The sequence below is a fragment of the Meles meles genome, chromosome 8, assembly GCF_922984935.1.
Source record: "Meles meles chromosome 8, mMelMel3.1 paternal haplotype, whole genome shotgun sequence".
Classification (NCBI taxonomy): domain Eukaryota; kingdom Metazoa; phylum Chordata; class Mammalia; order Carnivora; family Mustelidae; genus Meles; species Meles meles.
Window position 1 is genome coordinate 60,227,561 of NC_060073.1, and position 22,138 is coordinate 60,249,698.

General features: G+C 54.0%; 1 protein-coding gene across 2 annotated transcripts in view; it reads right to left on the bottom strand.

The window, feature by feature from the left end:
• The window catches only part of PDE2A (phosphodiesterase 2A), a 91,415-nt gene extending 70,323 nt beyond the window's left edge, over window positions 1-21,092 (bottom strand). Inside the window, exon 1 of one of the 2 annotated variants that reach the window (XM_046015554.1) lies at window positions 20,864-21,092. In XM_046015554.1, coding sequence (XP_045871510.1) covers window positions 20,864-20,934 — 71 coding nt within the window. In that variant the 5' untranslated portion in view covers window positions 20,935-21,092. The remainder of the gene's footprint in view (window positions 1-20,863) is intronic. The other variant, XM_046015557.1, reaches the window with a different exon arrangement.
• Window positions 21,093-22,138: the final 1,046 nt, after the last annotated feature.

Here is a 22,138-nt window from a genome sequence, read left to right on the forward strand (position 1 = left end):
GTGTCGTGGCCCCCTCAACAGGCACAAGGATGTCTGGAAGATTGGGCCATATGGGCCAATCACACAAAGCCTACGTGTCCCAGGGAAGAGGCCTCCCCACAGCCTTCCTTCATCTGAGCCCCTTTCTAAAGTCACCCTGACTGGTGATCTAGGCTCTACTCGCACACTCCCAGGGACAGGGAGCTCACTTTCTTAGCAGCCAACTCATTCCTCTGTGCGGTGGCTCTGCTTGGTGCTGACTCCTCCTACAGCACCATCCTGTTAAACCCTGATGATCCTGAGCCACGATTCCCATGGAAACCAGGAAGGAAGATGAGCAAAAGGAGAGGCAGATCCCAGCTTTCCCAGCAGCTCTCCCAATCTTTCCAGCTTTGGGAAGAGATGGGAAAAGGAGCTCTTGGCTCTCAGCCTACACCAGGGAAAGACAAATGGGTTTAAGGTGCTCAGACTCCCCTAAACTCAACCACCATCCTCCAGAGCCTGGGGTGGTGCAGAGACAGTGCAGTGCTAAGAAACTCCTTAGCAGGGGCGCCTGGGTGGGTCAGTGGGTTAAGCCTCTGCCTTCGGTTCCAGTCATGGTCTCGGGGTCCTGGGATCGAGTCCCTCATGGTCTCGGGGTCCTGGGATCGAGCCCCGCATCGGGCTCTCTGATCAGCAGGGAGCCTGCTTCCTCCTCTCTCTCTCTCTCTCTCTGCTTGCCTCTCTGCCTACTTGTGATCTCTGTCAAATAAACGAAATCTTAAACAACAACAACAAAAGAAACTCCTCAGCAACCTCTACTGAAGCCCACCCCCTCACTGAGCTCCACCCCTGAGTCCTGCCCCTCACTGAGCCCCACATCTTCACTGAACCCCACCCCCTCACCAGGCCCCATCCCCTCACTGAACTCCCATCCTCCTCATTGAACCTGCACCCCTTCATTAATCTCCACCCCCCTCACTGAGCACCCCCCCTCATCCCCCACACCCCTACTCACACCCTGTCTCCCTCACTGGAGGCTCCTTCCTTCCCGTCTGCGGGACCATGAAGAATGCTCTGACTCCAGCCCTAGGACTGCCATGTGGAAATGCTTCCTCCTGAGCCCTGACTCAAAGCCTGGGTAGATAGAGGAGGGCAGGCTGGTCCCGGGCCAAGGGTGGCTGCCCAGACTCCCACCCAGCTTCGCCTGGACAGCTGCAGCCCACCAGCCACCTGGCTTCCTCTGCCGGCTCTTCCTGGGCTGGCCCTGCTCCAAAGGGATCTCAGGCTCCCGTCGGTCACTGACCCCAGCAACCGCCCAACACACACCAGAGTTGCTCAGAGCTGAGCCCATGAGAGATACCAAGGCACAAGAAAGTCTAAGCAACAGGGACTCAAGGCTCCGTGCCCTGAAAACTCCCTGCCAGTCCAGAAACAATCTTAGAGGGAGGCCCCTGTCTGTGGCTTTGAGAGGTTCCAAGAACACCCAGAGCTTTGTGTTTTAAGAAAATCAAAGTCCCTTTATTTCAAGAGTCTGTGCTTCTTAGATTCTATGCATGCAAGAGCCTGGAGTCCTGAGAGTGCAGGAGTCCAGGACCCCATTATTCTAATTGCCTGACAAGCCAGAACTCGGCTAGGGTCTCCATGACTCTCAGAGCCTGCTGGTCTGGGGGCTTTAGTCTCTGTGAATACCAGGTAAGAGAGAGGGGCCCCAGCGAACCCCTGCACACTCGAGGTGCATTCCTCTGCCCTCTTAACACGGCTGTCCGTTGCCCTCCTCTCTGCTAATTAAATCTCAGGCAACTTTAAAGGAGAAGGGAAGGACTGCCATCAGGGACTACCTTCTAAGTGCCAGGCACACCTGGTTGATTCTCTCATTTAATCCTTATGATATTATTAGCCTGACTTGACAGTTGATAAAACTGAGGTCCTGGGGCATGAGGTCATTTGTGTAAAGTCACATAGCTAGAAACAGTAGAACAGTAATCCCCGTGGCAGACCATGCCTCCTGGTAGCAGGCTGACTCGGGAGAAGAGCCCAGGGGGCCTCCTTCCATGCTCCCTCCTTGGCAGCTTCTCTTGCCCCAACCACCCCAAACTCCAGTGGCAGAGTGTGTGGCTCCCTCTTCTCTCTCCTCCCAGAGCTGGAGGCAGCCTAGAGCCGGCCACATTTCCTGTCCTGATTGATCGCAAGGCGCTCGATCCCCGCAAAGACTCGCAAAGACTCTGTGGTGGGACCAGGAGATGTGGCGTTTTGTTTCTAAGCAGCCGTCGCTATGGAAGCCAGGTGCTGCCACGGGGCCTAGCAACGGGGCCCTGGCGCAGGGCGGGGCGGGAGGGCATTGTCGGGGGCTTCCAAGGCAGCCAGTGAGCAAGAGTGTGTGGGCTACTCCATGCTCCAGGCTGGAGGGCTGGACCTGCTGCCCTCGCCGGGCACACGATGGGGTTTCGGAGGCAAAGGGGCAGGACCTAGCAGGCTCTAAAGGACAGAAACCCAGAGATAAGAGCAGAGAGAGACTTGCAGAAGCAAAGGGAGTCCAGAGACAGCGAAAGGCAGAGGAAGACACAGGAAGGTGGTAGAAGACCAGAGCTGGTCAGAGTTGTGGAGACCACTTGTTTAGACAATTGGCAAGGAAGGATCCACTCCCAGAAGGGCCCGCCTCCAGAGAGGGTGTGTCAGAGAGCGGGAGGAAGCCACAGGGGAAGAAAGAGATGGATGGACGAGTGACAGGAGGAGATAAGCCTGAGGCACGAGACAATAGAGTTAGATAATAAAGGAAAGAGGACTCGGAAGGGAGGGGGCAGGCGGGGCAGCAGAGACTCGGGAGGCACAGCAGAGCACTGCAGGGGCAAGCCTATGGCAGTAGGACGACAAAGGCACCAAAGTCACAGGTGTCCTGAGCTGGTCCCGCCTCCTGGGTCTGCCTGTAGGTGGGCACCAGCCTTGTACCACCAGCCCCTCACCCAGCCTCTCCCCCAGAACACAGAATCATCTAGGCCCTCAAAAAGAGGCTGGTCAGAGGTCGCATGTCTCTCTGACCCCCCAGGGACAGGTCTTGCCCAAGGTCAGACAGTGAGGCACTCTCTGAAACGACGGGAAGGCAGGCTTTGGGAATCCCAGTCCAGGGCTCCTCCCACCCTCACCTGAGTCAGATCAGACCACCGCTCCTTGTGTTTCCCCTGAACATTCGGCCAGTATAGAGAGGCATGCGTGTTCCCCTACCAGAGTGAAGAAGATGACAGAAGCTAAGATGGGACCCCCTTTACTTCCTTCTTCCTTAACAACCCTGTGTCAGGGCACTGGGGACCCTGTGTCAGGATGGAGCAGACAGCATCTGGTGGAGAGATGGCCCACACCTGTCCCTGTCAGGGGTGTGACTAGGAAAGGCAGACTCTGGGGAACCCCAAGTGGCCCAGCTCCTTGGGAACAGGGAAGCGGCAGGCACTTAACAGGCAACATCTCATTTGATCTTCACCGTAAGCTGTTATAGATGAGAAGTCTGAGGACCCCCAAAGGAGAGTGATTCACCCTAACTAACTACCACCAGCCAGCAGGTGCCTGAATCAGGACCTGAATCCAGGTCTCTGGGGGCCAGTGCCAGTTAAAGTGACTGACGGAAGCCTGTCTGCCAGGGGCCTGCTCAGGGGCCCTTCCCAGAAGGAGCAGGGGACGGTCTCCAGCCCTGCTCTGGCCACCATTCCTCCCAGTGCCAGATGCCCTCCCCCCATGTCAGAATGGGGGCTAGGCTAGCCTCCTGTCAGGGGTCAGGTACTAATCCCCCCCTCCACCCCGCAATGCTAATTGTTCCAGGAATTGTTAACACTGTCCGCTGCGCCTGACAGGTGCTCTGGGAGCTCATGTGCCTCCAGAGGCTCCCAACCCCCCATCAGCACCAGCCTTGCTCTCTCCACACTCCTGAGGGAGGATCAAGACGCAGTCTAATTAAGCACCTACTATGTGCCCCCTGGTGGTGTGAAGCACTTTACACTCATTATCTCCTTCAATAGTCTCCTAGGGCTCTGAGGGCTTGCCCCCACCTCCTGCCGCTCTCTCGACCCTGGCCTTTCTGCTCGCCCTCCCCACACCTCCCAGCAACTACCCCAGAAGCAGCTTCTGGAGCAGCGGAGCTCCAGAGCCGTTGGTGCACAAAGGTGCCTGGGAACTGGCAGTTTGATTCTCAGCTGCAGGGCTGACTCTGGGGGGTGGGGAGGGGAGAAACAGGGAGGTGTAGGACAACAGCAGGAAGGGGAGAGAAAGGGAGAAGGGGAGAGCACATGGAGCTGGGGGCACAGGGGCAGCAGGCCACCGCTCACCAGCCACACTCCGCATACATGGGCCTGCCTGCTGGGCCTGGGCTGCAGCCAGATCATCGACCCACGGCGCCACACTCCCTTGAGCCCCAGTTCCTGGAAGGCAGAGCTGCAGGCATTATTGATTGGTTGCCTCCAAGCCTCCTCTTCCTGATGCCTGGAGGCTGCCTCCTCCATGCAGCCCTCCAGCTGACTGGTGTCACTGCCAGGGTGATTCTGGGGGCAGCCTGGGGGAAATGAGCAGAGACTCCTCATCTCTTCCTCAGCCCAGTGCTCTCCCTACTCCTCTGGAAGCTGGTCTGGGTAGATGAGTGGCACAGGGGCCAGCATGGAGGCTTGTGTTCGTACATGGATGTGTGTGCATGCATGCCTGTGTTTGTGTGCACATGTGTGCACATATAAGTAAGTCAGTATAGCAAAGGAGTTGCTAATAATAAGATGTAAGCCATACAACTTGGGTTCAAATCCCAGCTCCTCCAGTTCCTGGCCATGTGCACCTGTGGAAGTCACTTAACCTCTCTGAGCTTCAGTTTCCTTATCTCTATAGTGTAGTTAGCAGTAGTACCCAGCTAACACGATAAATGAGAATACACATGCAGAACTCTGGCACAGTGTTTGGCATACAGTGTTTTTTGACACATGAGAGTTTTTGTTTTATTAATGTCACTGTGAGCATGTGTGCATGTATGCATGTGTAGCTATCCTTGGGAGGAGGGATTTCTGGTACTCCAGCAAAGGAGTGTAGGCTGCTTCCTAACCCTTGACTCCCCTAGAGTAGGGGCTGCCGCCATACTCCCAGCCCAACCTCAGAGAAGGGGGAATAGCTGCACTGCTCCTCTTCCCCTCCCCCCACCTGCAAAAATACCCCACCTGTGCTGGGTAAAGCTGTAGGGGGGAGATGGATGGCTTGGCGGCCACCAGGCAGAACTGGTGATTAGAAGGCTAACGGCCCAGCATCCGGAAAGGAATGGGAGGGAGGCTGAGCTGTGGGACCATCCATCAAAGCTGGCAGGCCCAGCAGTGCTGCATAGTGGGATGGAAGAGAGGCAAGGGGACAGCTGCGAGGTGGAGGAGTATAGACAGGCCAAGGGCCAGGCAGCCAGACCCAGCTCAGCTCTGACCTATTCAGTAACCCTGAGTGAGTCACTGTTGCCCTGAAACTTCAGTGTTTTCATCAGGACAACGGGGCTAACTGTCTCTCTCTGCCCTGATAAATTCCAGCCACAGCAGAGCCTAGGGAGAGTGTGAGGGCCTCAGAGATGCCCTTTCCTCCTGGGGGTGCCCCATGTAGACAAAGATCCCTGAGAGTGCAAATTAAAGAATGCAGCACAGTGCTTGGGCTGGAAGCCTGATGGCCCAAGTTTCTGACCCTAATCAATTTCTGACCTTGATCTCTTGCTGGCCTCAGCCAAGCCTCTGTCTTCCCAGGTCCTTCCCTGGATGCCCTACCCAACTACCACCAACACACAAGAGGCAGGGAGGGCCATAGCACAGCTCTTGCCTATGCAAATTTCATTCAAACTAAGGGCGAAGTCATCCATGGGCCCTCCTCACCTTTTGGAGATAGTGGTTACCTGGAAAAGTCCTGGCCAGCAAGTCTGAGGCAAGAGGTCCTAGCTGAGTTCTACTGGGATCCTGGCAGAGCCCATAGCCTTGGTTGGCTTTCGTGACCTCAGCAAGCTTGAGCAAGTCACTTTCTCTCTCTGTGCCTCAGGTTTCCCATTTCCAGAATCAAACACAACAACAACAATTCTTCAGGGGCTCCTCTTTCCCTATGGGACACACCGCAAACTCCTCATTGTAACCACAGCCCCCGAGTCCTTCCCCAGGCTCCAGTCCTCCTCTGCTCCCTGCTACACCTCCTACAAGTAGGCTGCTCTGGATTTCTGTCAACTCCCCATCCCTCTTTATGTTTCACTTCTGGACTCACGGTTCACCTCTTCACCCCTGATCCTCTGTCTCTCCATTGGAAAATCTCACTCAACAGGACCAGAAGTATCACTCCCTCTGCAAAGCTGTTTGCATAGGCTCTGGCAGAGCTAAGGCAGCCCTCTTTGCAGAGCCAGCAGTGGCTCCCACACACCTTCTCTGAAGCTCAGGCCAGGATGTGTCTATGTCCCCATCTTACTCTGGGCTCTTAAGGGTGAGGGCTGGGCTGGGCCTGATTCCCAGAATAGGGGGAAGAGGTGGGCAGCTCAGGGCCTTGCACAGGGATGAGGCTTAGAGAAAATGGAAGGAAAGAAAGGAGGAGGAAGGGAGGGAGGAATGAAAAGAAAAAGAAAGCAGGGAGGAAGAGAAAAGGCTATCCGCAAGGTTCCTTTGGATCTAGCAATCTGAAGGAATGCTAGGCTACTCCAGATGGAGCCCCCATGCCCTGGTCCTTGCTCCATCTCCAGCTGCCTCCCCCCTATTTCCCCCTTTGGGCCCCAGTCCCCGTCAAACACACCAGTACAAAAGCCCAGAGCCAAAGGGGTCTCTGGCCTCTGCCACTGCACCCTGACTGGAGGCTAAGAACATGCCTGGTCGTCATAGTGATGGTGCAAAGCTGTCATCACTAATTCATCGCTGGAGCCCTGGGAGGCCAGCGAGGTGTGAAGAGAGCTAGTCAGAACTAATCAGAGCCACCACTAGGGGCAGGAGTCTTGAGGTTGTGGGCCAGGGAGAGGATCAGAGATTAAACTCCATCACCCCAATCCTGCTGTGTCCTTCCCTCAGCCTTCCAAAGCCCTGATAGGAAGGAGGAGTACAGACCTTCCCTCAGTCTGTCCTGTGCACCTACTGTGTGTCTAGCTCAGTCCAGTCTCAGAGCTGGCGTCAGTGAAGGCTGGAATAGGAAACCCTGTACCTCAGAGCTTCTGAGCAGGTATCCAGGTCCTGCTGTCTCCAGTAAGGCAGGGGGGTGTCCCTCCTCAAGTCACAGGGGCTGAGAAGAGGTGGAGGGAAAGAAATGAGCCCATATGCTGTGCCCTTTCCAAGCAGGCAAATGTGCCAGGCATTCCTAAAAAGTAACTCATTCAATCCACCTAGAAAACCTATAGGGTCAAAATTATTACTTTGTTTTACAGATGCCTGAATATTCTCTCTGCCTTAATCTTCCCAGCCAATCCCATTCCCCTCCTCCAGGAAGCTTTTCAGAATGCTCCATCCCGCACTCATCCTCCCTCCTTGGAACTCCCTGCGATCCTGAGTGAGGGTCCTGATCTCTCCAGTCTGACTGAACAGCGGCTCCTCCTTTTCTCACCTGTAGCTGTGGAGGGTAAACTAGGAGGGCCCTTCCATCCTAGCTGCACCGCAGGCGACCAGGAGACCACGCCCATTGTTAGGAGGGCGGAGCTGTCCGTGGTTCTGACCTCTCCCAGGCCTGTCTCTAGAAGTCGCTTTTTTTCTGTCCTAAATCGTCTCTTCCTCAGCTTGGGGGAGAAATGCTAGTCTCCACCTGGAAGACACCTCTGCCCTCCTCTCATTTAGGTCCATCATCCACAAACCTTGAAACAAGGAACCCATCTGGAGTAGGAGAATGAGAATAAAACTAATATGTATTCACTCAACAAGCATTTATTGGACACTACTATGTGTGGCCCTGTGAATAGAGCTTGCGATAAAATAGTGAACAAAACAGACTTACTTCCTGCCGCTTTGGAGATTTTTGTCTTGTTAAGTCAGCACTGGACTTTGCTTAATGCACATTCACCCACGTGGTCCTTACAATGTGTAGGAAGGTGGATATTGTTATGCCCATTTGATGGTGAGGGAAACTGAAGCGTGGGGTAACAAAGGAACCTGCCCAAGGCCACGCAGCTAGGCAGGCGGGTCACAGACCTAGTCTCTGCCCTCAAAGAGTTCATAATCTAGTTTACCTGTCCCAGTTCTCCAATAAGCATCTCTGGCAAGTGTTCCTTGAGTCTGATCTGAATTCTTCCTGCCACTGCTCTGACTTGGCCTCTCTTTGTTGAGACCTCTGTGGGGTGGAGGATCAGCTTTCATCTCCTTGCAGACACCTGGGGTGCCTCCATGAGCTCCCAGCCCTTTCTCCACCCCCACCTTGCACAGAGGCCTCCCCTTCCCCCCAGGAGGGAGTGAGGTGTGTGCTCTAAAAATACCTTAATCCCTCCCTGCTCTTGCTCTAATTAAGCTGAGTGAGTCACTACTTTAAGTAATTTATTGCTAGTTACATAATTGCTTTAATATTTGGTTCCAGAACTGGGGAACAAAAGTGCCCCCCTTCTTTTCAGGGAATTGCTAATTCTCAGAGCCCCCTGGAAGGGGACGATAGGGAGAGATGTGGAGTCATCTTGGCCAGGTCCCTGCTCCAGTCTGGACCCACAAATAGTCATTCCCATCAGGGCCACAGGGCTCACCTGATCCAAGGAGGGACAGGTTTGTGAGAACACCAACTCTCTACTCCCTGTCACCCACTCTGTGGATTTCCGAGGCCACCATTTCCAAATGACCCCACTCTCAGACCCAGAGTGTATCCTTAGGAAACTGTGGCCTGTGCATCCTGTCCTCTCCCTGGCCTCATTACCTCTGCCAGGAGATAAAAAGGCCACAGGAACAAAGGCCCAGAAAGGGTGAGCATTTCCTTGGCATCGCCCAGCATGTTAGAAGCAGCTCCAGTCTATGTGTCCAGGTTTTTAGCTCAAGTAAAAACCCAGCACCTCTCACAGCCCTGTAAAAAGTCAACCCCCCACCCCCAAAGATGATTAACTGCAAAGGGCACAGGGAAGTTTGAGGCAATAATACTCTTGTCTTGATTGGAATGGCAGTTATATGACTCTATATTATATTTACTAAAACTCATTGAATCATAAACCTTAAACTGTGATTTTACTGTATATAAGTTATACTTCAATAAAATGATGTAAAAATTTAAATTAAAAAAAAGAAGTTACACCCTCACTTTCTGATCCCCCCATAGGGTAACAGCTGTACAGAATCAGCTGCCATGCAGATACTGAGGAGGGGAAGTGCAAAGACCCAGCCATGGAGGGCACATAGTAGGTACTCACACACATGTTTGCTTCACTCAGTTCCAATTAGCAAGGACTCACTAGGCACCTCCTGGGTGCACTTGCACATCCTTGATCTCATTAGCTCTCCCTCAGCTCTCACACAGCCCGGAGTGGGAGCCTAACTGCATGCCAAGTACACCACACACTTGTCTCATTTAATCCTTGCAGCAGCCCTAATGAGATGGGCCCTATTAGTGTCCCCCTTTCACAGATGAGGGAACAAAGGTGGCAGAACTTACACATGTCCTGCTGCCAAGAAGTAGAAGGGCTGAGATTTGAACCAGGAGACAGTTCCCAAGACTTAAGCTCATAACCACACCACTCTATGCCTCCCTTTACTAAACTAAGTGGCCTGGGTTAGGAGACTGTGTCTGGAGGCTGTGCCTCTGACCCTAGGCATTGAATCATGAAGTTTTCCCCAGGCTTAGAAGTATAGGCAGGGTACACCCAAGCCAAGAGGGCAAGTGAGCGTGTGTGAGCTCAGAGAGGTGGCAAGAGGCAGGACTGGCTTTGGGAAGGAGGGAACTGGATTGGGCAGCAAGCCTAGAAGAAACGCAAAAGAAATCAGGCAGAGTCGGGAAAAAAAATGAGGCAAAGAACATCTGGCTATGCCAGCCTATGCATTAAATGCTTACTCAGGCCCCAAGCAGTCAAAGCTCCTCATTGTTATTCCTGACTCTGTCCCCCTCCATCCCAAATTTGTCTCTGCTCGGTTTCTCAGCCCTAATGGCCTACTCACAACCACAGCTGCCACCTCACCAGGCACAGACAAAAGTTTCTTCCCAAAACTTGTCAAAGTCTGGTTGGAAAATAGTCAGTGATGCCTTGGAGCAGGGGAGAGCTCCAAGGTTGGGGAGTGTGTAAGGGATGCCAAGACATAAAGAAGGATAGGAATTAACCCTGAGAAGGAAGAAGGCATCCAGGAAGAGTGTTCCAGGCAAAGGGAACAGCATGTGCAATAACCCAGAGGTGAGAATGCTTCACAGGTGGGGAACCAGAGGTAGCTTTGTCTGGCCACCTGGTGGGCAGCCCGTATTTATGCCAAGTGTGAGTGTTTCTGTGTGCTGAATGCGTGTCTGTGTTGCATGTGTGGATACCTGGGTTATGTGCACAGGTGTCGCACTTCATTCCATTATTAGGTCAGTTTTTTAGATTTACCCTGTCTCTGTTTCTCAGTGTATATTGATGTCTGTGTTATGTGCGTGTTTGTGGTGGGTCTCTCTATGTCTTTGTACTAGGGTCTGCTTCTCTGTATGTGGGCTTCTGTGTCTGCTGAGTTTTTCTCTTGTTTATTTCTGTTTGTCTCTCCATGCCTGGAGCTGTATGTCTGTGGCCTGGACACTTGGTTCCTTGGCTTAGGCAGCTAGACCCAGGAGAAGCCTGGGGCAGGAGGGTGCTGGAGTTGGAGTCCAGCTGCACACAATAGCACCTAACAATTGTCAAGCACTTAGCTGGGGGGTGGGGGATGCCTGCACCAGAGATGCCAGTTAACACTGATAATGAGTCAGCGACCTGAGACCCAGCGGAGGCTGAAAGTGGGTCCCCACTGGCACGGAGGCACACAGATGAGCTGGCTGTGCCAAAGCCCATGACTGCCCGCCAGCACCAGGAGGGAACCATCTCACGGACTCATCTCCCAGGGAGGCCAAGGCCCAGGCTCTGGATAGCAAAAAGGATTGAGATCAAACTCCAGGATGAAGGTCTTAAAAGGGAGGACTTTTATTAGACTTGGCAGTGGACAAGTCGTGTTATCAAGAGATGAGGTGGCAGAGACAGAGCTTTGCTCTTGGTGACTTCAGTCTGAAGGGGTGGCTTATGGGTGTCAGGGATGGGTACTCAAGTGTGGAAGCCACAGGTAGGATGAGGCAGGGAGGAGTGCTTCTGGAGGACAGTCTGGCGTTGCCACCCATCCCTGCTTTGGAGGTCAGACACTGAAGAACTCGGGACACGCTTAGATGGGTGAGCTGGGGGGTGGAGATTATCAGTCCTCCTGCGACCTGTCTACACAGCTCACTTGTCCTCAGCCACGTCCAGTGCAGCCATCTTGCCTCTTACCTGCATCTCCACACCAGCCTCCTCCCTGGCCCCTTTCATTCACCCTTCACTTGGGGCTTTCAAAACCCAAAGCTGGGTGCCTGGGTGGCTCAGTGGGTTAAAGCCTCTGCCTTCGGCTCGGGTCATGATCCCAGGGTCCTGGGATTGAGCCCCACGTCGGGCTCTCTGCTCGGCAGGGAGCCTGCTTCCTCCCTCTCTCTCTGCCTACTTGTGATCTCTGTCTGTCAGATGAATAAATAAAATCTTTAAAAAAAAAAAAACAAAAAAACCCAAAGCTAACCATGCCCCTGCTTCCACCCTCCCTGGCTTCCCTGGGTGAACTGGGCTTCCACAACTGGCCCTTCCCGCAGCCCAGCAGCCTGGGGCCTGCCACCATGACTTCCTGCTGTTGTGCTGGCTTTTTGTTTAGAATTAACTTCCTCTCCTCCTTCACACGTAAAACTCCCATTCATTTTTCAGGGCTAAAACCCAGCATTACCTCCTTGAGGAAGTCTCCTGTTCAGCGGGCCCAGCGTGGGCTTTCCTCCTTCCCTGGGCTCACCCCCTAATGTCCACTGCCTTCCTCTAACAAAGGGGACGACAAGGGCTGTCCAGCCCGTCTCCATGGCCAGCGTGCCAAGCACAGGGGAGGTGACGGCATCATTGAGGAGGGGTGGGATCCATGAGCATGTGGCTCTGTGGGGGCCCGGGACACCAAACCCTGCCAATGACATTCTTTAGCAGCCCCAGTGCTGCTCAGGTAGGGGGCAGAGTGTTGGTGGCAGAAGTAGCTCCAGACTCTTGGCAGCCCACAAGGCACCTGTAGAGGCACGCAGAAAGCACTTTGGTACCTGGATTCCACCAAGCTTCAGAGAACATGACAAAATCCATGTGCAGAAGCAGGGCCTGGCTTCTGGCTCCATCTGAGACCAACCAGCTGTGTGACCTTGGGCAAGTTGGCACCCTCTCTGGACTTTGGGTTCCCACCAACCGTTTGTCCCTCCAGACCTCTATTCTTTGTCACCTTTGACAGGCTCTGGGGGGCATACCTTTATTCTGGCTCTGGCTCTCAGATCTATAGCACTCTCCTTGCCCCTTGGGCCTCATGGATGTTAGTCCAAAGTACCTCGACATTCCCTGTTTTCTCCCTTCATCCTGCCCCATCTCCACAACGGTTGCTTCATTAAAGTGCCTTCAATTAAACCACCTTAGTGTGTCATCTGATTCCCCTCTACAAAACAGTGCAAGCTCCTTGAGGGATTATTGAGGTGATTAAACAAGGTAATTGGAAAATAGAAAGGGCACTCTGTGATCATTAGTTCTCTCCTTCTAGCCCCCAAACCGCACCCGACTTGGAGTTTTAAGATAACTGAATTCTCTGCCATGGGAAAGATGCGGTACCAGGCTGCCTGCTTCTCTGCTCTTTTACCCAATCCCTGCTCAGCCCACAGCACCAGGAAGCCTCTGCCCCCATCCCACCCAGAGCCCAGTTCTGAGCCTCACATGGGCCTCTAACCTGAGAGTCCCCCCACAGCTCATCCCAAAGGAAGGTAGCTGCCTGTCTGCTCCCTCCCTGCCAGTGCTGCCAGCAAGGCCATTGCCTCCTACCCATCGTACCCCCAGCCCACTGGTGTCTTTGAATCCAGCCCCCTGCCACTAATCTTAAAATTCCAGGAAGACAGAGTCTCTCCAGTTTCCCAGGGAAGGGGATCTTCCTGTTTCCCACTGCCCAGGCCACCAGAAAAGCACTGTGGGGCTCAAACTTCCCCGTGCTCACTGGGCCAAGCTATGTCCTTCTCTGGCTCCTCCATGGCAGCTATAGCTTAAAGGGATTTCAAAGAGTTTGTAAACCAACTTCTCTGCTAGGACAGGATTCTCATCTACAGTCTCCCTAACAAGGTTGCCCAGACCCCCTGTTCACACCTCCCTGCACCAGGGACAGGAAGCTCATCCCTCCCCCTTAGGGCAGTCCCTTCCCCATGGGACTGCCCCGTCCCCCCCTCATTGAGCTAAGCTGTTTCCAGGACTCCCCTACTATCCCAGCACTGATTCAGTACTAAGACACCAAGAAAGGATTATAGGGAAAGCCTTGAATGTTAGAATAGTAAAAACCTTAAAAAGCATCTGATGCAAAGATGAGGCCCCTCCCTGTGGTCCCACTCCCCTGCCGGACTCCTCTCTACAGAATCACCGTGCTTCAGGAATGACAGACTTCACAAGTGCTCGGGAGGAGTCTCACAGCAGGCAGAGGCTCTGGTACAAACTTCAAAGGCAGCATCTGAGGCCTTGGAGGAGTGGAAAGGCCTAGGTGCAGGAGGTGTCCTCATGCCACGAACTGGATCCCTACTCTGAGCTCCCCATCTGCTCCAGAGGCAGGATGGAGAGAGGAAGCCTTCTAGACCAGACACACCCCTCTCTGGGCAGCAAGCCTTGCCATCTCACCCTGAATCCTGCTAAGTGATGCTAAGTCAATCATTAGCCCTCTCTGGGTTTCAGAATTTGTATCTCTAGAAAAGAACTGGGCTGGGAGCCCCTGAAGCTCTGCTAGAGGGGTGCCGGTACGGCCTGTCCACCATCTCCATGTCATGGCCCTGGACCTGAGCCTGAACACAAAGACGCTATGTTCCTTTAGGGCCTGTACTGACGAGGAGGGGGTCCCAGAGTCTTCCAAGGGAAGCCCAGTCCCACACGTGACAGCCACCCCCCAGCCCAAGTCCACACGTACCCTGTCTCTACCTTCAGGCAGATGGGACTCAGGAGAGAAAATGTTGAGTATCCAGACCTTAGGCGTGGCTTTGCTGGGTTCACACACACGCTCACACATCCCTGCCTTTACGCTGAAACACAGGCACACGTATGCACGGAGACGCAAACCCACAGGCAGTTTTATTAGAACATGTGTGCATAACACTGTACACAGAGGAGCACACACTCACACACACATTACCATTTACCAATAACCAGGCAGGAAAATGGGCACTCACATATTCACACATATGAATATGTCCACACTTTTATACAAACACTGACCCCCACACCCTTACACTCTCAGACCCATAAATACACATGCACAACGGGAAGCTCACATTCAGGTTCACACGCACACAGAAACACAAACCAACCAGTCTTAGCCCTCATCTCAGGATCAAGCAAATCACAATCCAGTAGAAACCCAGACTCCAACTGCAATTGTCTTCCTACATCCACTTCCAAATCTAAACTTGTCCCAGAACTGGGAGGAGGTAAAATATCTTGTCCTCTGGCTTATCTCCTTCCATGTGTCTGTGCCTGCCATGTGGGGTCTGGTGTCCCCTCAGCCCTCTTTCCTCCCTATACCAGGTCAGCAGTGCCCTCTCACCCTGGGCCCAGTGGGAGTGGAGAACAATGGGCTACCCTTCCTCCACCCCTCATCTCTACTCCTTGTCCAGCCTCCCTCCCTCTGGCTCTTCAGACAGGAGGAGAACCCAGGCGGCAGCTGACTGTGCAGAACAGCAACCCCTGCTGGAGACAGGTGGCTACAGCACAGCTCTTTGGTATAGTTCTCACTCCCCAGGATGGGGTGGAGGGGACAAGGGTAGAGGAGGAAGGAAAAAGAGGAAGAGGAAGAGGAGGAAGAAACTGGGAAGAAGTGTGGCGGAGGAAGAGGAGCAAAGTGCTGGGAGCACCACAGGTGAACTTCAGGAGTCTCAGTTTGTGTTGTTTCTCCAGTCCTAACCATTCAGCCCAGACTGCAAGATCAATCTTCCCAAAGTCCAGCTCTAATCAGGCCCTGCGCCTGCTCCAAACTCTTTGGAAGAGCCTGGTGGGCCATGGTAAGCAGTCCAAATTCTCAGCCCGGAATTGGTTGTCTGGGGTCTGCCTAATCCACTTCTTAACCTCCTATCCCTAGGAGCTCAGGCTTTGCCTTCTGTCCCTTGAGTAAGGTCTTTGTTCCTCTGTTGAGATTTCTAATTGTCTGTGTCTTGCCTGTCCTTCAGTGCCTGACCTTTGCCATCTGGAACAATCCACAGAAAGAGCAGGAACTTTGGGAGCGGGCAGACATGTGCTCCAAGCCTGGCTCCACCAGTCACTGGCTGAATACCTTTGGGCAAGTTATTTCCCCTCTTGGATCCTCTGTTTCTTCATCCAGAAAACAGCAGTCTCTTGGGTTTGTGGTGAGGATTAAATGAGATCATAGATGTGAAAACAGTGCTCTGGAAGCTGTAAACTTCTGCATGAATGTGTGAAGAGTCCTAATTATGGCTTAATCCCTTTATCCCTACCCCCACCTGCATGGCCCAACACACAGCAGACTGAGGGGTCCTGAGGGAGGGACTGACAATGCTCCACTTTTGGGCCCTGCATCCCCCAGCCCCCTCCAGGGCCTGTCCCCAGCCCGCCTCAACAGCACAGTATGCATTTGGACGCCAGGCGGCTGGACTAAGTATACTTACTGCGAACTCATGCCAGACTACAACTCCCAGAATGACTCACAGCCTTCTATGGGTGTGGCCGCTGGCTTAACCCCTTCCTCACCGAGCCCTTTTCCCCATTGCCTCCTCTGGGGGTTAGACCCTAACCAGCCAGGGCAGCTGAGGGAGGTGGTTGCTTGTCTCTGAAAGCCCTCGGCCCTCCCACAGAGCATCAATACTTCTCAGCATTCCCACCTCCATGGCTCCATTTCAGACATCCTTGTGTCTCCCACACGATGACAGCTTCTGGGCTCTTAGATCTGGTCTCTCCCCCTCCAGGCCCCCACTGAATCTTTCTAAAAGTGTGGGTGAGGGTGGGTGGTTTATAATGGCAACAGCTAACCTTTATGAGCACCTGCTGCATGCCTGCCACGAAGCTCCCCACTTCCAGATTCTTCACAGTCATTCAGCCAGGAAAGTATTAATATTCCCAGTCCACTATTCACAGAGTTCAGAGAAGTTAAGTAGCTTGCCCACACAGCTGCCAAGAAATGGTGCTGATATTTGACCCTCCACCTGTCCACTACCTTTTCTACTCTATTCTCCAAGCCTCCTCTGGCTTTGGAGCTGGATAGCCGTTGAAAAAGTGAGAACCCAGAAACCTCAGGGTCCACATATTTCAGCAACCGCACTGTTGGGACGTCCTCCCAGATGTCTGACTTAAATCCTTTCTGCTGCATCAAGCCCCAGCTGCCTCCTATTTCTCAGGGAGGGCAGTGAGAAGGGTGACTTCAGGGAATTCGAGAAGTGGGTCACGTCACTGGGGACCTGGCCTTTCCCAGGGAGCGGGCAGCTGAACAATGGGAGATAAATGTGTTGAAAACATCCGTTACTAAATATATCGACTTCCCGAGAAGAGGGGGTGCTGACAGGGAGCCTGTGGCCCCTAACCTAGAGGCCACAACCTTGTGGCTCAGACAAGCTGGGGCATTCAGAGCAGCAGACGAGGGTGTTCAGGCTGTCCTAGGGGCTGGGGGCTGGGGGCCCAGAGGGTGGGAGTCAAGTATGGAAGTGGGTGATGTCTCATCCTCCCAGACAAAGCTGCCAAGCCTAAGCTGACTTATTTGCATATTACTTTGCATTCATTTGCATGCCACTTTCTGGAAGGGGCTCACTTTCAACTGCTGCCTCTCCCCCATTTTCAGGGGCTCTGCTCACTGAGCATTTCATTCTCAAGCAAGGAGGAGTCCCTCAGCAGGTCTCTGGGAGAGACCAAGAAGTTGCAAATTCCCAATGATGCCTACGGGTCAAAGCTGCTGGGGGTACCCTGGCTAAAGAAGAAAGTGCTTCCTATAGTCTAACCTCAATTCTCATTTCTCTCCTCCTTCATCTCTGCCCAGGCCCTCCCATACCCCTGCACTTCATGCTTAGGCCGCTCTGACCTCCTTCAGTGCTCACATAAGAAAACCATGCTTGCTCTCCCCTCAAGACCTTTGCACGTGGCGTTTGCTCTTCCTGGAGCTGTCAATTCTGCCTGAAGAAGTGACTCTTCCTTCTAAGGCAGCCCCAACCACCCCTCCCCTGAAAGACCTTCCCTAGACACTGGCAGAGGTAGGGGGGGGCCATGGGCCTTCCTCCATGTGGCCATTGCTGTGTCCAGCTCCCTGCAGAGTTGGCCTGTTTGGTTGGGCAGCATCTCAGGACACATCCACTAAATGAATGAGTGAATCCTCACCTCCCTCCCCTGTCTCTCTCAGCCCCTGCCGTCCCCTTTCCCCAGATGACTTCACTCACCTGCAGGAGGGACAGAGCTAGAGAGGGCCTGAGTCCCTTACTCCCCTTCCTGTTCCAGAAGACTTCACCCTCATGCCCACAGCCCACTCTCCCAAAGCCAGGAGGTTCCACACCCCTCTGTGCTGGTAGGAATTTCTGTTGTCCATCCTCACTCCCTTTTTTATCTATGCCTACTTCTTTATCATTATTTTTGGAGAGGGGTCAGGGACTGCCTCTCAGTTTTACCATCTGTAGTTGGATAAAGACTGCTTTTCTCTCCCTGCTCTCTGCCCAGGATGTGTTCATACCACTCCTGAACCATTATGCTCTGGCCTGGACCTACTTGGGAGGAAGGATAGTGACCCAGGATGGAGAAGGGACACAAAGCCAAGCATTTAGGCCCTGAAGAGGAGCCCAGGACCCAAACTCTTTCTGTCCCTTGGTCACACAGCAAGTTCTCACACTGACCCACCTTTACATGCTGTTCCCTCTGCTCTTCCCCACGTGGGCCATTCCTATCCATCCTTCAACACACAGCTCAAGTGTCTCCTCCTCTGAAGCCCTGGCTTGGGGGGTTGGGTCCCATAGTTCCTGGGGCTCCCTCTGCACAGCACCATTCACACCACAAGGCTGTAGGTTTCCAGTCTTGCCTCCCTCATCAGAGCACGAGTCCCTGAGAGCAGAGTCTGGGGCCATGTCCATTCTGTGTCCCCAGTGACCAGCTCAGTGGGCAGCAAGCAGGCGTTGGACAGTTGCTGTTGAGGGAATAAATGAATGGGTAAACACAACAATGCCAGAATGGGAGCATGCCGAGTGGGTAGGTTGTATAGGCACAAGCAGCAGGAGCCTGGGGAGTGTAGACTGACTTGACAGCAGCCTGGCTCAGGGTGAGACTCCCAGGCCATTAAGACAGAAGGCGGGTACTGCTGGGAGCTCTGCCTTCCCTATTTGGCTAGATCCCAGCCAAGCCATCAGCAGTCCCTGGGGACAGGAGGCCAGAGTGGGAAGCAGCAAGAGTGGCAGGAGCTGCTTGGTGGGCAGGGGCAACTGGGGGCTGCAGGGAACATAAAGGCAGTTAACTCTCACTGAGCTGAACCAGCTCAGGCAACCAACAGGTCCCCTGCAGGGCCTGAGGAAGGAGACCGAGGTTCATGTCTGCTGAGGAGTTTCAGCCCTGGCCTTGCAGCCAGAGGAGGTGGACAAATCCACAGCCTCAGTTCCCCTGTCTGGGAAGAGGCAACTCCATGATTTCCAACACTTGGCACCCTGGCTAGAAACCCGCTGGGGATCTCTCCTGCTCCCTTGTTGGCCTGAGCTTTCCAGGGGCTTTTCCCTCAACACCCTGACCCCCTGAGGTCCTGGCACCACTCCTCCCACCTGAGCCCAAGTCCAAGCCCAAGCCTCCTTAACATTCCCCTTCCCACCCTCTTGCCCAGGCCCTCCAACTTCTCCCTTCAGAAAGGCCCTGGTCATCGGCCCCTTGGTCCACCTGGTCCCAGACCTCCTAGATGCCCACTCCTGCCTGGCCTCCACCCTGGTCTTCCTGCTCCTTCGTTCTCTTCCAGTTCCACTTTGACAGTGCCACTGAGGCTTCTTTCTTAACCCCAAACCTGATTCTGTCCCTCTACCACACGGAGCCTTCTCGGGCTCCCCAGAACCCTCAGGGTAAAGCCCAAGAGGTCTGGAGTTCCCAGTCCTTCAAAATGAGGCTGCTGCCTCCCCCTTTAGCCTCCTCACAGCTCCAGGCACGTGGCCCGTCCCCCACCCCCCCAGGGCCTTTGCTTATGGCGCTCCCACTCCACCCCCACCTGTTAGCTTGATCCTGATCTTTATGCTTAATTATTCTCAAGCTATTTTATGTCTAGGAAGCTTAGGAGGCCCCAGAGGGCAGAACCATTATTGCCTGTTTCTTTCCTGCCTCTCCCCGTAGGCTGTTGTATGAATTGTCCTGGGCTCACAGAGTAGTCACACATTCAGCCACCCCCACCCTGCCTCAGTGGGCTACAGTGTCCCAGCTGTGTCTTCAACCACCAGGGGAAGGCAACAGCCACCCACGCCCAGGGGGATGAATACACACACACACACACACACACACACACACACACACACACACGGAGATGGACACACATGGACAGCAGCCACACAAGCGCCAATATCCACTTACACACACCAGCATCATGCTCACACACCCACACTCGAACACTCAGGTTAACAGACATCCATGTCTACACACACACACACACACACACACACACAGCGCAATGCTAGTATTCACATGCGGACAAATAAGCACACACACATGAACGTACTGGAATCAAACAATGCACTTGGTATAGGGGTCACTCTGTTTGCACATCTTAACATGCCTGCCAACGCACAAACTCTCACATACACACACCTGCGCCGACAGGCAGCGCAACCTGCACCCACACGTGCACAGATGAACTCGCACGGTCTCACCGCACGGCTCAGGCATCCGGACAGGTTGCCGCCCATCCCACCACCCAGGACTCCACAGGCCCCTCCACACCCCACGTGTCCCCTTGCCCCTCACAGAAGTATGCACACACATACCTTCACGTGCAGGCAGAGGCCTGCCCCCCTGCGGACTTGGGAACACACGTTACTTGTCACCCACCTTGGCAGCCCTCAGATGGTGGAGGGCCACCTCCACAGAACCACCCCCCCCCCACCTGCACAACTAACCCCGCCCCGCCACCACCCCCTCCCGCCAGCACGTGGAGGACCACAAAGGCCCCATGGCTCTCTCCAGGGTGGGTGTTTTGGGGGTAAAGTTGCCTAAACTGGTGGCTGTGAATCTCAATCCCTTGAAAGGCAGTTGCCCCAGACCCTGTTCTGTGCCAGCGCCACTCTTATTCATATTCATGTTTGTTTTCTCTCTCTCTCTCTCTCACTCACACACACACACACACACACACACACACACACACACACACACACGTGGTCCTAGACATCTCATCCTCCTCCAGGGTTCTGAATCAGTTTAATCTCAGTGCCCCCCCCCCCCCCCGCCCCACCCCACCCCCGTCCCCGCCCCAGAGCTCCTTGGAACTCCCTGCAGACCTCCCCCACCCCCAGCCCCTGGAAGGATAATTCAGGTTCATTACTAACCCCTCCCCCAGCCCCTTCTATGGGACCCCAGCCCCATCGCCCCCTAGGTTGATGCCAGACACCCCAGCCCTGTGCAGAGGCCCCCCAGGTTATTGTCCAGCAACTGGGCTCCCAGGAGCAGGGTCGATCCCCGATCCTCCCACGTGGCTCAGCTCCACGCCAACCCCAGCTCTTCACAGGCACTCCCAGGACCCTTGTCCCTAGTGCGTCTTGCAAGGGCTCACCCAAACCCCAGCCCCTCCATAGTACTCACGGCTCAGCCGGTCGCGCTGCCGGGTACTGCTGGCTCCTGCAGAGGATGGAGTGGCCGCATGCCTGCCCCATCGCTCCTCATCGTCTGCCTCCCCAGCCAGACTAGGGTGGCACCTCGCCCTGTGCCTGGCCCAGTAGACAGCGTTAGCCTGTCCCCAACTCAGCCTGGACTTGATACCCTGACACAGTGCTGCTGCTGCCCCAGTTGCTCCCACCTCTCCTGCTGCCACTGCCTCTGCCGCTAGGCTGGCTCTGGGAGGAGGTTGGAGCAGGTCTGATAATGCAGAAGGGGGAGGGAGGAGGGAGGAGGAAGAGAGAGGCCCAGACAGAGAGGCAGAGAGGGAGGGAGGGGTAGAGAGAGACTCTGGCTGGGAGAGGAAAAGAAAGATTCACACACAGAGGAACAGACAGAGACAGAAACAGACAGGAAGGAAATGCGTGAAGGAGAGAAGAGCAGGATCAGAGCCTTAAAGAGATCAAGATGGAAATATAAAGAGATCAGAGAGGCATAGGGAAAACACATACAGAGGAACAAAGACAGAAAAGAAAAGGAAAAAAAAGTAAAGATGGGGAGACAACGAGGGAGAGAGAAGCAGAGAAAGGAGCTCAGAGAGGTAGGAGGATGAAGGATTTGCACTGTGCATGGGCTAGAATGGGAGCTAGGGGTAAGGGACAGATGAGTGGGATCCAGACCCTGCACTACCCCATTCTGGAGGCCCTCAGGGTCAGGGGACACTTCTGAGCCCTCCTCAAGTATGGAAGGGTCCCGCTCCAGGCAAAACCAGCTCCTCTGGGCTCCCTTACTGAGTTTGTATCATAGTCCTGGGGTGTGTCCCCAGCACGGAGCTGGGTACACAGGGGGCTCTGGGGACTTTTGCTAAGGGCGTTTGGACTCAGAGCCTTGTCACAGAGTCCACTTTTGGTGGCTCTGCTTAGTCGGAACACTGTGGGACCTGATGCTGAAGCATGCACTTTTTTTTTTTTAGACTTTATTTTTAAGTAATCTCTACAGCCAGTGTGGGGCTTGAACTCACCTCCACTAACTTCTTCATTCAGAAACACCTACCATTGGCCAACTTCATTAGATAGGACTCAGACTGTTCCTTGCCTTGAGAAGCACCAAGTCAACGGGGGGGGGGGGGCTTGGGGGGAGGATATGACTGGTAGTGTGACAGAAGCACGGTGTCTGTCATGCCCAAAGAGGACCCTAGACTCAGTCTAGGATTTGTGAGCATCTCTGTAAGAGAGGATACCAGGTGAGTCTTTAAAGGACCCC